This window comes from Octopus bimaculoides, chromosome 20 (genome assembly GCF_046866305.1).
Source record: "Octopus bimaculoides isolate indiv1 chromosome 20, ASM4686630v1, whole genome shotgun sequence".
Classification (NCBI taxonomy): domain Eukaryota; kingdom Metazoa; phylum Mollusca; class Cephalopoda; order Octopoda; family Octopodidae; genus Octopus; species Octopus bimaculoides.
This window is the reverse complement of record NC_142947.1, coordinates 23667608-23681259: the sequence shown is the minus strand read 5'-3', so window position 1 is coordinate 23681259 and position 13652 is coordinate 23667608. Positions and strand designations below refer to the sequence as shown.

At 35.9% G+C, this 13652-nt stretch overlaps 1 protein-coding gene across 2 annotated transcripts in view; it reads left to right on the top strand.

The window, feature by feature from the left end:
* Nucleotides 1-8515, top strand: part of LOC106879453 (unhealthy ribosome biogenesis protein 2 homolog) — a 60219-nt gene extending 51704 nt beyond the window's left edge. The window contains exons 26-29 of one of the 2 annotated variants that reach the window (XR_016237616.1): nt 1273-1473; nt 2221-2311; nt 6251-6362; nt 7166-8515. Coding sequence is in view for 1 of the 2 variants with exons in the window: in XM_014929012.2 (XP_014784498.1) it covers nt 1273-1459; nt 2212-2311; nt 6251-6362; nt 7166-7321 (555 nt within the window). In the remaining variant the exon portion in view is untranslated. Of the gene's footprint in view, nt 1-1272; nt 1474-2211; nt 2312-6250; nt 6363-7165 lie in introns of both variants that reach the window. The other variant, XM_014929012.2, reaches the window with a different exon arrangement.
* The last annotated feature ends 5137 nt before the right edge of the window (nt 8516-13652 follow it).

Below are 13652 nucleotides of genomic sequence, written 5' to 3'. Positions count from 1 at the left end.
TTTCTAAGCTGTCATCTGATGACTCAAGAAATCCTTGTCTGATTGATGCCCAACCATAAAGGCATTACCAATTAGAATTTCTTGGTAATGGTCTGCCGTTAGGGCGTGGATTTTACACTTCTTGGCCAGCACCTGAAGGCTTGACATAAATTCTTCTATAGACTCGTTTTCTTTTGTTTTCAAGTTAGTAGCTTATGGCACATCATTATGTTTGAACCTTTCTTTATGAACGTTGAGTTCAGGCGTTATATTGCTGCCTTGAAGGTTTTAGATTCTTCAACAATGGGGTAGGTCCTTGCTCTGCAGAGGACTAAGAGTACCTCCAGTTTAGATTCATGTAGAACTTTTGCTTTTGCTATGTAGATGTGTAGCATCTGTTTCCAGTAAATATAATCTTCCTCAGTTGGGTCGTCTGGTAGGGTCCTCTTAAATATTTTGGCATCTATTTAGAATCAAGTTTGAATAAAATTCGTCAGAAACCAGTTTCAGTAATGGAAGGACACATTGGATAATGTAGTCTAAAATGTCTGAAAATAAAACAGACTGGCCACAGCTGGAACACTTTGATCACTTATGTAATAACAACAAACAAACAAACAATGCAGTGCTAGACTGACAGAATTTTGGAGCCACAGACAGAATACCCGTTTAGCCAAGGCCAACTTATGACTATCAACAACAACCATTGCATTGTGTTCTTGAGAAATGCTCTTAACTCTACTTACTTTATCAGACAGGATGAAAATAAGAAACTGATTCCAATCCTTACTTTACAAAATGGTTAATGGTAAGAAGGGTTATTAAAAACAATTTGTTGCAATTATGGTAAACTGTCATATGTCCAAATGCATCTTTTTCAATATTTAATTTTGCTTGCAATAGCCAGTTCTTTTGGTCAAGCTAGTGTATCTCCAGCTGCTTCAGATGAAAATTGTCAAAGTGTAGTACAAAAGTTTAGAATTTTTCAAAAGTGTAGTAAGCCTCACATACAACAGTTTTGCAAAAATATTTCTAACTGAAAATATCATACATGCATGGAGTTAAGATTTTATGCACCCAACAAAGTATTAAGGTCAAACTGTTGCTAATATAAAAAGAAATGGAATGGAGAAACTATTTTTTCGTTTTCTGAAAAAGCAACGTTTTGGACTTACAACACTTTTGCATAATTGCAACAAATTGTTCCCACAAAGAAAAATGCATTCCTTCCCTACAAAATCAGTGTTAAAGTAATCAATTTTTATCTAACAACATTGCTTTGTTTCCTTTCAGAAAAACATACCACCCCAGACAGCTTTACACATTATATTTGGTTGCCAATTCGTGCCTCTTTCAAACCTTGATGCAGCTACCTTTGAGGCTGTTTTCCAAGCTCTCTATGATGTCTTGAACATTCTGCTCACAGAATACACAGATGTCATCTTGCTGACACTTCCAAGTTTCATTGGAATAGTAAAACATATCCTTTTCTAGGTATTTTTTATGCAATTGATATTAAAAAATACAAGCTCTAATTTGAGACAGGAAAGCTGATCTCAAGAAGCTGAACCTCACAAAGATGACAAAGGATGGTGAGACACTGTGCAAGAGAAGACGTCTCTAACCTATGCAAGCATGAAAAAGCAGCTGTAAAATGATGATGGTATAATGTTGTGCAGAAATGCCAGGTCAACCATCTTAGTATAGATGCCCCCTAAACAAAAGTGATGGTCACTACACAAGAACAGTGTTACAAATTTATATTTCAATGAGTACTTTAAGCAAACTAGTATTTCAAGATTTATTTTTAGATTAACTTTTTGTAGATGATGTATTTCATAAGATATTTTGGACATCATATATCATGTAAATTTTATTAATTTTATTTAAGACGAAAAAATTTGGCATTATTATGCAGAAGGTATTTTTTTCTTATTCTATTGCTCGCACCTTCCACAAGAGCTAAGAGCCAAAAACAATGTGCAGAGGCTGTAAAGGAATGAAGCTAAATTACTATATACAGTTCATCTGATAAGCTTAGTAGCTGTTTAAGGAAAGTGAATATTTTCATTTTCTTTTGTTTTATAATAGAAAATTAGGATACACTTTAGGTTAGAGATGGCAAAACAATTGAATCTTTAGTCTAATGAAGCATTATGTTAATCATTTTTATATTTTTGAGACTGAATCTTTCTTGGTGTTAGTCCGTTTTTTCTCCTTGACCTGTCTAACGTTTGATAGTTGCTGTGGTTGGTGAAGGAACCCAAGATAAATTAAGCAACAATAAATCTGCAGAAAAAGCAATATGTAACTGTGCTAATTTATTGTCAAGGTAAGTAAATAAATCTAAGTAATAACTCTTATTCGTGTTACCAGCTTTCTTCTATTAGCGGGAGCAGAACACAGCTCACTGGGCAGAAATAACAGAGCTGCATTTCATGAGACAAAAGCAAAAGACTATGGATATAAAAAAAATGTGAATGATGTTCTTCAAGAGTTATTTCACTTCTAAGTCCAATAATAGAACTGTAAAGAGGCTTCACTGTCTTAAATGTGACTGTGAAGCTGCTACTCCCCACTGATCACCATTTTGTATCAAGCCTCACGGAAAACCTATTTCTCTGTATGTAGCACAAATGTGACTATCCACTGCTCAAAGCTGAGTTTTTCATGTAAGAGCATTGTTAAGTAGAAACTTTCCTGACTTATATGAAGAGTATCTTTTATTTTTTTATGTTTACAGAGGCAGATAGGCATCGACAGCTAGCAAGCCATGCTACTCCAGACTGATGACAAGCAATGACTCAGAAACTAGTCTCTGGATGCTGGCTTTGCTGGGTGGAGGTGCTTATCTCCCCCTTTGTAAACATAAGGACACAGGAAATGTGTCAAGGCCGACAGGAAGTGGTGCTTCCTAGGGCTAAATAGCAGTAGTATTCTTCCCTTTCATGGGACTGTCACAATAAGTTGACAACATACCACCATTTTATCATGTTACTACTGTATAAATCTCTCTGAGAGATTTAGAAATGTATTATTTCTATATCTTTTATTTGTTTCAATCATTAGACCACATCCATGCTGGGGCACCATCTTGAATTCTTAGTCCAATGAATAGTCCCCAGCACTTATTTTTTAAGCCTAGTACTTATTCTGTTGGTCTCTTTTGCCAAACTGCTAAGTTACGGGGATTTTGGTAAGCCCAAAGCTATAGTAGAAGACACTTGTCCAAGGTGCCATACAGTGGGACTGAACCCAGTACCATGTGGTTGGGAAGCAAGCTTCTTACCACTTAGCCATGCCTGCACCTATAGAGACTTCCCAAATTATAATGAAATTAGACATGTTTACAACCTTCAACAAGAACACCTTTTTTCCTTCTTGACCATTTTGTTTTGTTCCAGGTGTATGATAAAGCAGTGTTCAAGTCAAGGTGTTGTCTTTGCAAAGTAAAAAATTCTGTAAATGTAGTGTCTTTTGAAACTGATACAATATCAGTATTGCTGCACAAAGACAAACACTGCAGATTCACACATACATGGCAAAATGTAGATGCTGTTTATAACAAAAGATGATGATCATGATTATCATCATTTAATGTCTGCTTTCCATGCTAGCATGGGTTTGATGGTTTGGATGGTGAGACAGAAGGCTGCACCGAGCCCCAATCTGATCTGGCAAAGTTTCTACAGCGGGATGCCCTTCCTAACACCAACCACTCCGAGAGTGTAGTGGGTGCTTTTTACGTGCCACCGGCACAAGGGCCAGTCAGGTGGTACTGGCATTGGCCATGCTCAAATGGTGCTTTTTACATGCCACCTGCACAGCAGCCAGTCCAGTGGCACTGGCAACAACCACACTTGAATGGTGTCTTTAATGTTCCACTGGCACAGGTGCCAATCAGGCCACGACAACGATTTCACTTGCCGCAACGGGTCTTCACAAGCATAGTTTATTGTCCAATGATTGAAGGGTACTCTTAAATGGGCTGGTTATACAGCACTGACATAGGCCATGGTTACAGTCTCACTTGGCTTACCGGGTCTTCTCAAGCACAGCATATCTCCAAAGGTCTTGCTCACTTGTCATTGCCTCGGTGAGGCAACCTCATCCCAGGTCTTCCTGGGTCTACCTCTTCCACAGGTTCCCTCAACTGCTAGGGTGTGACACTTTTTCACACAGCTGTTTTCATCCATGTGCAACAAATGACTATTCCAGCACAGTCGACTCTCTTGCACACCACATCTGATGCTTCTTAAGTCCAACTTTTCTCTCAGGGTGCTTACACTCTGTTGTGTATGCACACTGACATTACACATCCAGCAGAGTATACTGGCTTCATTCCTTGCAAGCTTGCGCATGTCCTCATCAGTTGCGGCCCATGTTTCACTACCATGTAGTATGGCTGTTTGCACACATGCGTCATAAGTCTACCTTTTACTCTGAGCGAGAGGCCCTTTGTCACCAGCAGAGGTAGGAGCTCTCTCAACTTTGCCCAGGCCATTCTTGTTCTAGCAGCTACACTTTCAGTGCACCCACCCCTGCTACTAACTTGGTCACCTAGGTAATGGAAGCTATCAACTACTTGTAGTTTTTTCCCCTGGAATGTGACGAAAGCTGTTCTCTGCACATTTTCAGTGTTTATTGCTCCTGAGCATTTGCCACACACAAAAATTATCTTCCCTGTTAGCCTTCCTTTGATATTGCTGCACCTCTTATGTGTCCATAGCTTAAACTGGGTACACCTTATGGGGTTTCTACCTACGCCTTTTCTACAGATCAAACAGGGCAACCCTTACTTTACTGACAGCATCCCTGTACATGGCTTGTACAGCTCTCACTAACCATTCATCTATCCCTAGTTTCCTCATTGACCACCAGATAAGGGATCGGGGAACCCTGTCAAAGGCTTTCTCCATGTCAACGAAAGCCAGGCACAGAGGTTTATCTTTGGCTAGGTATTTCTCCTGCAGCTGTCTTACCAGAAATATAGCATCAGTGGTGCTTTTCCCTGGCACAAATCCAAACTGCATCTCATCTAGACTGACTCTCTACCGAATTAGTCGTGCTATGACCCTCTCTGTGACTTTCATTACCTGATCTGACAACTTGACACCTCCATAATTATTTGTATCTAATGTGTCACCTTTATCTTTGTAGCAGTTATGGTGCTCCTACACCATTCATTGAGTATGACTCCATGTATCACCTGGTTGACTAGACTATAGCCAACACCGCCAGATATTTTAAGCATCTCTGCAGTGATTCTCGATTGGCCAGGGACTTTCCCTGTCTTCATACCATTAATTGCCTTATCTACCAAGGTACTGTCAATTCGGATAGCTGGTCCCTCTGTTGGGTCAACATTTGGCAGACTATCTTTCTCCCATTCATTCTCTTCATTTAGCAACGTCCCATAGTGGCATCTCTAAGTCTCTCTTCTTGCAACTTCGTTAAATGCAAGTGAGCTATCATCCATGCAGACACATTTCTCACCTATGACATCACGATTCTCTCTCACACACAGTTTTGCAACACGAAATACTTCAAGTCTTTCATCCTCATGATGCAGAACATTGGCAAACTTTTTGTTATCTCCTTCCTGTCTGGCTAAATAAACCTGTCTCCTAGTTTCCCTTCTGGCAGTCTGATACAATTCCCTGCTACTACTGTTCTTCCAGTCTTTCCATACCTGTTTCTTTTCCCTAATGGCCCTATGATATGTATATAATTAAAAGTAAAATGCATATTGGCACATTATTTAATGTTTTCTAACAGCATATTTTGAGTCTGTTTGTGTGCACACAGTGTATATAGCAAGTGGCTGATGTGTACATGTCAGCACCACATACACTATATAAGCATATGTGAAATTGGAAGTTTTAGTACATTACTATTGACATCTTGTTGGATTTCATACATTTTTACAACTCTGATTCCAACTCCTTGTCTTTAATTCTAACAGCATGCAGGCATATAATGTACCTTTTCTTTAAAAAATGGTATATATATGTCTGTATAGATAGGTACAGATATAAATACACTGTCCCTGCACATGTGACTAAAAAGGGTGACAAGAAGAACATCTGGCTACAACCAGATGACACTACCTCAGAAAACGTGGAAGCCATGCCAGTATGGAAAAGCGCACACAAAACAATGTTGATAATGATATACTTACTCTTATTTTACAGTTCAGGAGTTTTCTCTATCACAAGTTACTGTTTTGTATACCTAAATACAACTTAAACTGCTCTTTTATTACCTACAGACTGATAAATAGCATGTCCATCCACAAATCAGAGCTGAACAGTGTGGTCAATTATGTGATAGCTGAATTCATTGCTGCATATTCAAATGTGACTCTTTTACCAACTGTAAAGGTAAGATTCTCCTTTGATTTAATTACATAAGAAACCTGTTTATACTGTCATATTCAATCATTAGTACCAAACAATTTTATGGATAAGGAAATCATATGCAGATGTGCAAAGCTATGTTTATTCTTTCCTCACTCGTTCTACATTAACAGAAAAAGTTTGAAATAGATTAATATCTGACACAATACAATCACTTGTAGTTTTGCTACAAAATACTGAACTGTTTAGCAATTATACTCTGTTGTATTCCTGTCATTTTTATAGTTGCAATAGTTATAGCTGTTAACAAATGCTGCTGACAGTAGCTATTACTGAGTACTGCTAGTAGAAGTGATTATTGAGTACTGATAGTAGTAAGTACTATTGAATACTGCTGGCAATAGCTCTCACTGAGGCTATTACTGAGTGCTAATGGTGGCAGTAGCTGTTATACTGCTGGTAGTAACTGTTAAACAATGCTATTGGTGTTTAAGATAGGGCTACATTTCACTGTTCTCTGTCACAGCTGTAAAAATCTTAAGTTTACAATATCTCAACTCATTCTATGAAACAGAAAAATATTTCAAGTCCCACTTTATTCTTTAATTGCAAATAAGTGACCAAGTGAAAAAATTTTGATTCTTAACAATTTCTACATATTTACAATTTTTGCAAAACTAACCAACCAATTCTTGTATAAATGAAAAAGAAAAAAAAATCTCTTGTTTGAAAGTTAATAACTTTCATATGACTAATTTCTATGATTGAAACAAAATTCTTCTTACTTAAGCAATTTTCTGTTTCTCTTTTTTACCTTTTTTTTGCAGAACATCTTAAACTCCAGCCTTTATTGTTTACTCATGTCTTGCAACAACCATATGCTTAATAGTCTAAATGCCATTCTTCCACAAAGCATGAAGCATGTATTTGAGTCCATTTACAAGATATACTCCAAGAACTATGAATACAAGGGATATATCTGAGGCACATCAGAGAAGACTCATTTATGGAATAAATGGAAGAACTTGTGTGACATCATAATATTATCTTCAATAAAGAGAAAACATAGACAAGAAACCATAGAATAATTGTTTTTTTGTGAGGAAGTGTTGTGAGCCACAATTACTAAAGATATTGCTAAGTAAACACAAACTACATTTCCGTTTCTCTAAAATTCTTTGGGTATGTAAGAAATTGGTATCATAAAAAATTTACTTTGTCTCCAGTGATTTCTATAAATATTCAACTGGGAAAATTGATTTAACATTATATTGTCAAATCTCTGACCTAGCTACCTTGATTTTTTTAATTCAGTGTACTACTTCTGGTGTTCCTTTTATAAAGGAGCAACAATATCTTATGATCTTAGTGTTGGCATTAAAAAACCCCATTATTTTCCAGGTGTTATGGCACCAAATGTAAGATACTGGACTTCAAACACTATGGAGCATTTTGCCCATGTAAAAAGAGAAATTTATTTTTGTAAAACTTTTTCTTTAAGTTGGCAGAAAGATTACCTGATAATTTAGAAATAGAAAAGTTAATGAAAAAATAGTAAGTCACTACTTTAATTACAATTTTTATTGATTTTAACTTTCATATGAACATAATCTGGATGGTTTGAAAATTTTATTTTCTGTCATAAATTAATGTCTCAATCAAGTTGAGATGTTAAAAAAAAAAGTTCTCTATTTTCATTGAACTACTTCAGTTTTTGTATAAGAAGCATTTATTGTAGAAATACATAACAACATGTTAATACATTAAATTTGTTTTTCTCTGTCAATCCATGATAAAGCTACCATGTATCATACAAATATTTTTTAATTTCTTATGTAAATAAGTCTTCAGGTAATAAGAACTGTGCAATAGCAATGATTAGTCTAGATTTTTATGGACCCATTTTCTGAAACAAAATCAGTTTGTATAGCATTATTTTGGAATACAGTATCATTTTGTACATTCATTTATTGATTCAAGAAGGACAAAAAAATAAGACACTTGGTGGAACTGCAAATCATAAATGAAGAGTACCAAACTAGACAACATAAGGTACTCTGCCTAACGTGCCAGTTTCACTGCTCTACAGTTAGTTTTTATGGAAGACTTGTAGTAACAATTACCATTCATCATCTGTAAAATTATAATAAATATTAAGCCATTCTGCAAACAGCAAATATGTGTTTCTTGTTTCGTAATGCACTTCACTTGAGCACTCTTGAATGACTTGTCTCTCCTTGTCTTGCTATCTACTGTATCTGCCAGACCCCACACTAAGCACTTCATATTATACCTGCAGCCATCACCTTCAACTATTCAAAAGAAATATTAACCACGTTAATCTCAGTGGGCCTGCTCAGTCCATGGGTACAGCTCCTTCTTCCAGTCCAAACCTACAAATATAAGAACTGACATGGTTGTGTGGTTAAGAGTTTACTTCACAGCCATATGGTTCTGGGCTTCATCTCATTATATAGCACCTTGGACAAGTATTTTCACTCTTTAATCTCAGATTAACTAACTTGAGAGTGGAATTTGGTAGACAATCCATTTTATTTGTAACTGATAATGTTTCTGTATATTTCCTGTAACACAGCAGTTTGACAAATAGAAGTAGATAAAATCAGTACTTGGGTTTGCAATAATTGATTAAAAACCTTTGAAAGTGATGGTCCAATATGGCTTCAGTTAGATGACAGAAAACAACAAAAGAATTTATATTTCTGATCACCTATATTTAAATCATTGGTTTAGCATTTATTTATTCTATCCTTGAACATACAATTATCTCATTTGTGATATCCAATGTTTCAATTATTTATTCCTGTTTATATCTGTTTTTCAATGCTTGCAGGGATTAGATAAATATATATTACCAAGGCGCTGGTTTACAACCAGATACCCTTTCTGTCACTAACCCTTACCAGCTAAGGCACAGAGCCAGTGGATTTGTTCACAAAAGGAATTGGCAATATCACTACTTATAGCTCATGATATTTGGAGAAGTGAATATGTTAGACACATGCATGCACATACATATATAGAACAGGTTTCTTAGTTTCCACTTACTAAATCCACTCACAAGACTTTGATGTATTCAAGGCTATAGTTGTAGCTTCTTGCCCCATGTTTATGCAGTGGAACTGAACCTGAGAACCTTGCTACCACACAACCTTGCTTCTGTCTATAATTACTATCTCCTGAATCTTCCTATCATTAGTATGTGTATCATCCATACCATTTTAGTTGTTTTTCGATACCAGTCAGTAAACATGGTGCTCTATAGTTTTCTAGTTGAAAAGAGATAATATTGTGCATCCAACTTGATATTTAGTCCATTCCTGTTTTAAAACTATTTTCTATTGAATATGATCATATCCTTACTACATGCACAGAAAGAAACTTCTTTCCAGCAGTGGGAGCTCTCCTCAAAAACCTCTTCCACCTTAATACTAATTTTAGTAGTTAAGTAACAAAATATTTCTATTATTGTTAAGACTCATTTGGGCACTCCATATTATTCAGTTTAATGTTATCCATATTGTTTACTTTAGAAAGTTGTAATATATGACAATTTGTGTATTCATAGTTTACACTCTGTCAACTCTTATTTTTGCTTTACATGAATAAGACATTCTTGGAGAATGTTTTCAAGTCATTAAATAGCTAAAGGCAGTGAGTTGGCAGATTTTCTAATGTGGCTTTTCATCTGTCTTTATATTCTGAATTCTAATTCCACTGAGGTTGACTTTGCCTTTCATCCTTTTGGAGTACTGGGGGTCAATGTGAGTAGCCCCTCCCTCAAAATTTCAATCTTTGTGCCTATAATAGAAAGGATTATTTTAAATAGCCAAATCAGTAAAATGTTTTGCATTCAAATTTCCATATATTCTGTAAGGCATTCTAAGATCTGGTTGGTGCAAATAAGATTATACTTTGCTTAGGTCTAATAATACTTGTCCAGAATTCTAAATCACATTCACTCCCCAGTTTCTGCCTCCTCCAAAGAATATGTTATTTACCTTATTACTGGTATCCCTCTCCCTCGGAGAAGCACAGACATATACACATGCGGCAGTAACTTCCGCCTACCAAATTCAATCACAAGCTAATAACTGTTCTTCATTACTATTGTATTTTTAATATATTTTTGCGTGTAGGGAGTGGCACTCTCTACTAAATAGTATTTGGTCTGGTGCATACCCATTTTCTACATACATTGAGAATCATTTTCCCTTTATTTAGGTCAGATATCATCTAGGCAACAAAAAGGGTATCTAGCCATAGAATACTTCCTTAACAAGTCTCATCAAACCTATGCCAGCATGCAGAAAAGTGAATCTAAAAATGGTGATTTGTTTGCATATTGGCTTCAGCCTCTGGTGGTCCTGCATCTTGTCATAAGCCTAAATGTTTTATTCTGAAGATATTTATGTAATGATTACTATCTTTATTACTCCTCTATTAGTTCTAGACTCTCTGTAATTCCCCCTCAATATATCTTCTTCCTCTTTGTAGACATTCATGTTTGTCATTCAAAAAGGCACTTTGTATAGTCTAATGATAATATGATACCTTCCAAAAGAGAGTGTGACCTGCTATTTAGGGGTTGAGGCTCTTTCACCAAGTATGTTAAAACTTGACATTTTCCCTTTAATTACATCCTGGATGTTTCTTAGATCCAGATCAAAGCATTTGCTGTAATCATCAAAATGTCCTTTTTTAAAATGAGGGTTGAGGGAGATTTGGCTGCTATCTCTAGTAGGTCAAGTGACTGCATAGAGGCACAATTATCTGTATATCCTGACAGTCTTCCAATCATAAATCATCAGATTTTGCTGTTCTTGTAACTTTGACAAACAAGCAGGCATGTCTGTGTGACAAGAAACTTGCTCCCAAACTACATATTTCTTGGTTTAGTTCCACCGTGTGGCACCTTGGGTGAGTGTCTTCCATTACAACCCCAGACTGACCAAAACCTTGTAAGTAAATTTGGTAGATGTAAATTGAAAAAGCCTGCCATATGTTTTTGTTTCACCACCCCTGACCCCGCTTCACAACCCTGTAACTTAGCAGTTTGGCAAAAGAGGCTTAAAAAGTACTGGGGTCAATTTGTTCAATTGCCTTGAAAGCAATGCCCCAGCATGGCCACAATCCAATATCTGAAATGAGAAAAAAATATCCACTTATCTTTTGTTGCAATATTCTTCTACATTTTTCACTCCTTCCTAGTTAACCACATCCCTTACTGCTCAGACTGACTATGAATCAATGAGAGAACATCAAAAACAAGCTTTCAAATTGTATGCCTCCTTATTTTGTCACAGTATATTCAATTTGACTATATGGGTCTCCTTGACATTGTATGATAGTTGTAAATGACTGTCATACAAGCAGTTTCATTCATTTCCAATATTCTGCAAAAACATTTCTGGCCATGAGGAAATATTACCCCATTGGAAACAAGTAAATGTTGGTCACAAGAGAAAAATCTGCCTTACACTCCATCTAACGTGAAAGCATGGAAAACTGAACATTAAAACAAGATGTATATATGCAAACTAACACCTACATGTCTTTCTATGTACAGCCATATTTCCATGCTTGCATGGATGGTCATTCTCATTGCAATAATTACTGCTATAACAGGTTGTTCTTCCTAATGCTGAACACTGTTCTGTGAAATAGGGAGTGTACTAGTTTTATGTTATTCAGACAAATTGTCTTGCAAGGAAAGACAATCACACAATGGTCACAGTATTAAAGATTTATACTTTTAACCATGTGCACAGTGATCCAGTATATTGACTTTACAATCACATTTTTATGTGTAGAATAATCAGCTCTTGATACTACTAATTGGGAAGTTCCAGTATTGAAGTAGGTATGTAGAAATAAAAAGCTCTGCCATTTTTTAGCGATACACCAACCTGCTATTAATTATTTTATATTAGTGAGAGAACTTGTAACCAAACCACATCATCTACCTTCTAGCATTGTTACAAAGAGGCAGTTGAAAGAAGCAAGTTCAAATCCTATCAAATCAACTTTACCTTTCATCCTTTTGGGTTAAATATAAGTACCAGTCAAATACTGAATCAATTTAGTCACAGTCATCCTCCCCAAATACCTGGCCTTGTTCTAATGACAGATGCAAGGACAATGATTTAAACGGTAGGTGAAATCAAATAAGCAACAGCTAGAAACCTCCCTCATAGTTACTGTCACTATATTTGCTGAAATACTAATAATTTGAGAGGTTACAATTCTTTCACTTGGAAAGCACAGAAGAGTGGTTCCGACCTGCTGTAAAATCATTATATCACATCCGGAACAGACATTGGAGTGATTTAATTGATTGTGCTTATATGTAATCTCTCACATCTATGTTAGAAACAATTAAGGGCAGTGCTTTGGCAGAATTGTCAATATCAGAAAAAAAAACGCCTTGTGATATTTGTTCTGAGTCCAAATCCTGCAGAGTTCAACTGTATTTTATTGACCCTGAAAAGATGAGACAAAGTACTAGTCAAGTACTGGGGTCAGTGTTAAAGCAACTAACCCTCTACACCTAAAAATTGCTGACCTTATGTCTAAATCAGAAATCATTATTTAAAGATGGTCAGGGTAGTTAGTAGATAGAATACCATACTAAATGCTGTTTAGTAGTTTCAGCTTCTTAGGTTTTGATATGAAATACTTCTTTAGTTTGACTTAATACTGAAGAGGGGTGGAAAGATAGGAAATACCAGATATTCTAAAGAGGTATTGTTTGATCAAAGGAACTACATAAATATAGAATTCTATAATGTAAGTGGCTAAGTATTCCACTTACACTTGTAGCTTTAATATAATTCTCAGGTTGAATCAGCATGATACAGTGTAACAAGGCTACCTCCTTTAAATTGTAGCAAGAACCACCTAAGAGTATTAGTTTCCATCTGTTCATTTTCATTTACAAAGCTTATCCAAGGATTCATGTAGTGAAACAGAATCTGGATTCACATGATTGCAAAACAAATGTTTTAACCATTTGGCACATGTAATACATACACTTAATTGTATATGAATACAGTATATTTTCAAATAGAGTTTTAACTTTCCTTCAATTGACCAATTTTTCTGGTTACTTGTGATGGATAGACAAGCATCCCTTCCAAGGATAAGGTCTTTCATTCCACTTAGCATCACAGAAACTAGAGTAAAATGTAATCATGAAGTACTGTGGTCATTCTAGAAGGGCTACATCCAGTCATATATATTCACACACACATTTGGAATCTGAAAGTTAATACTGCAAATGAAGAACCAAAA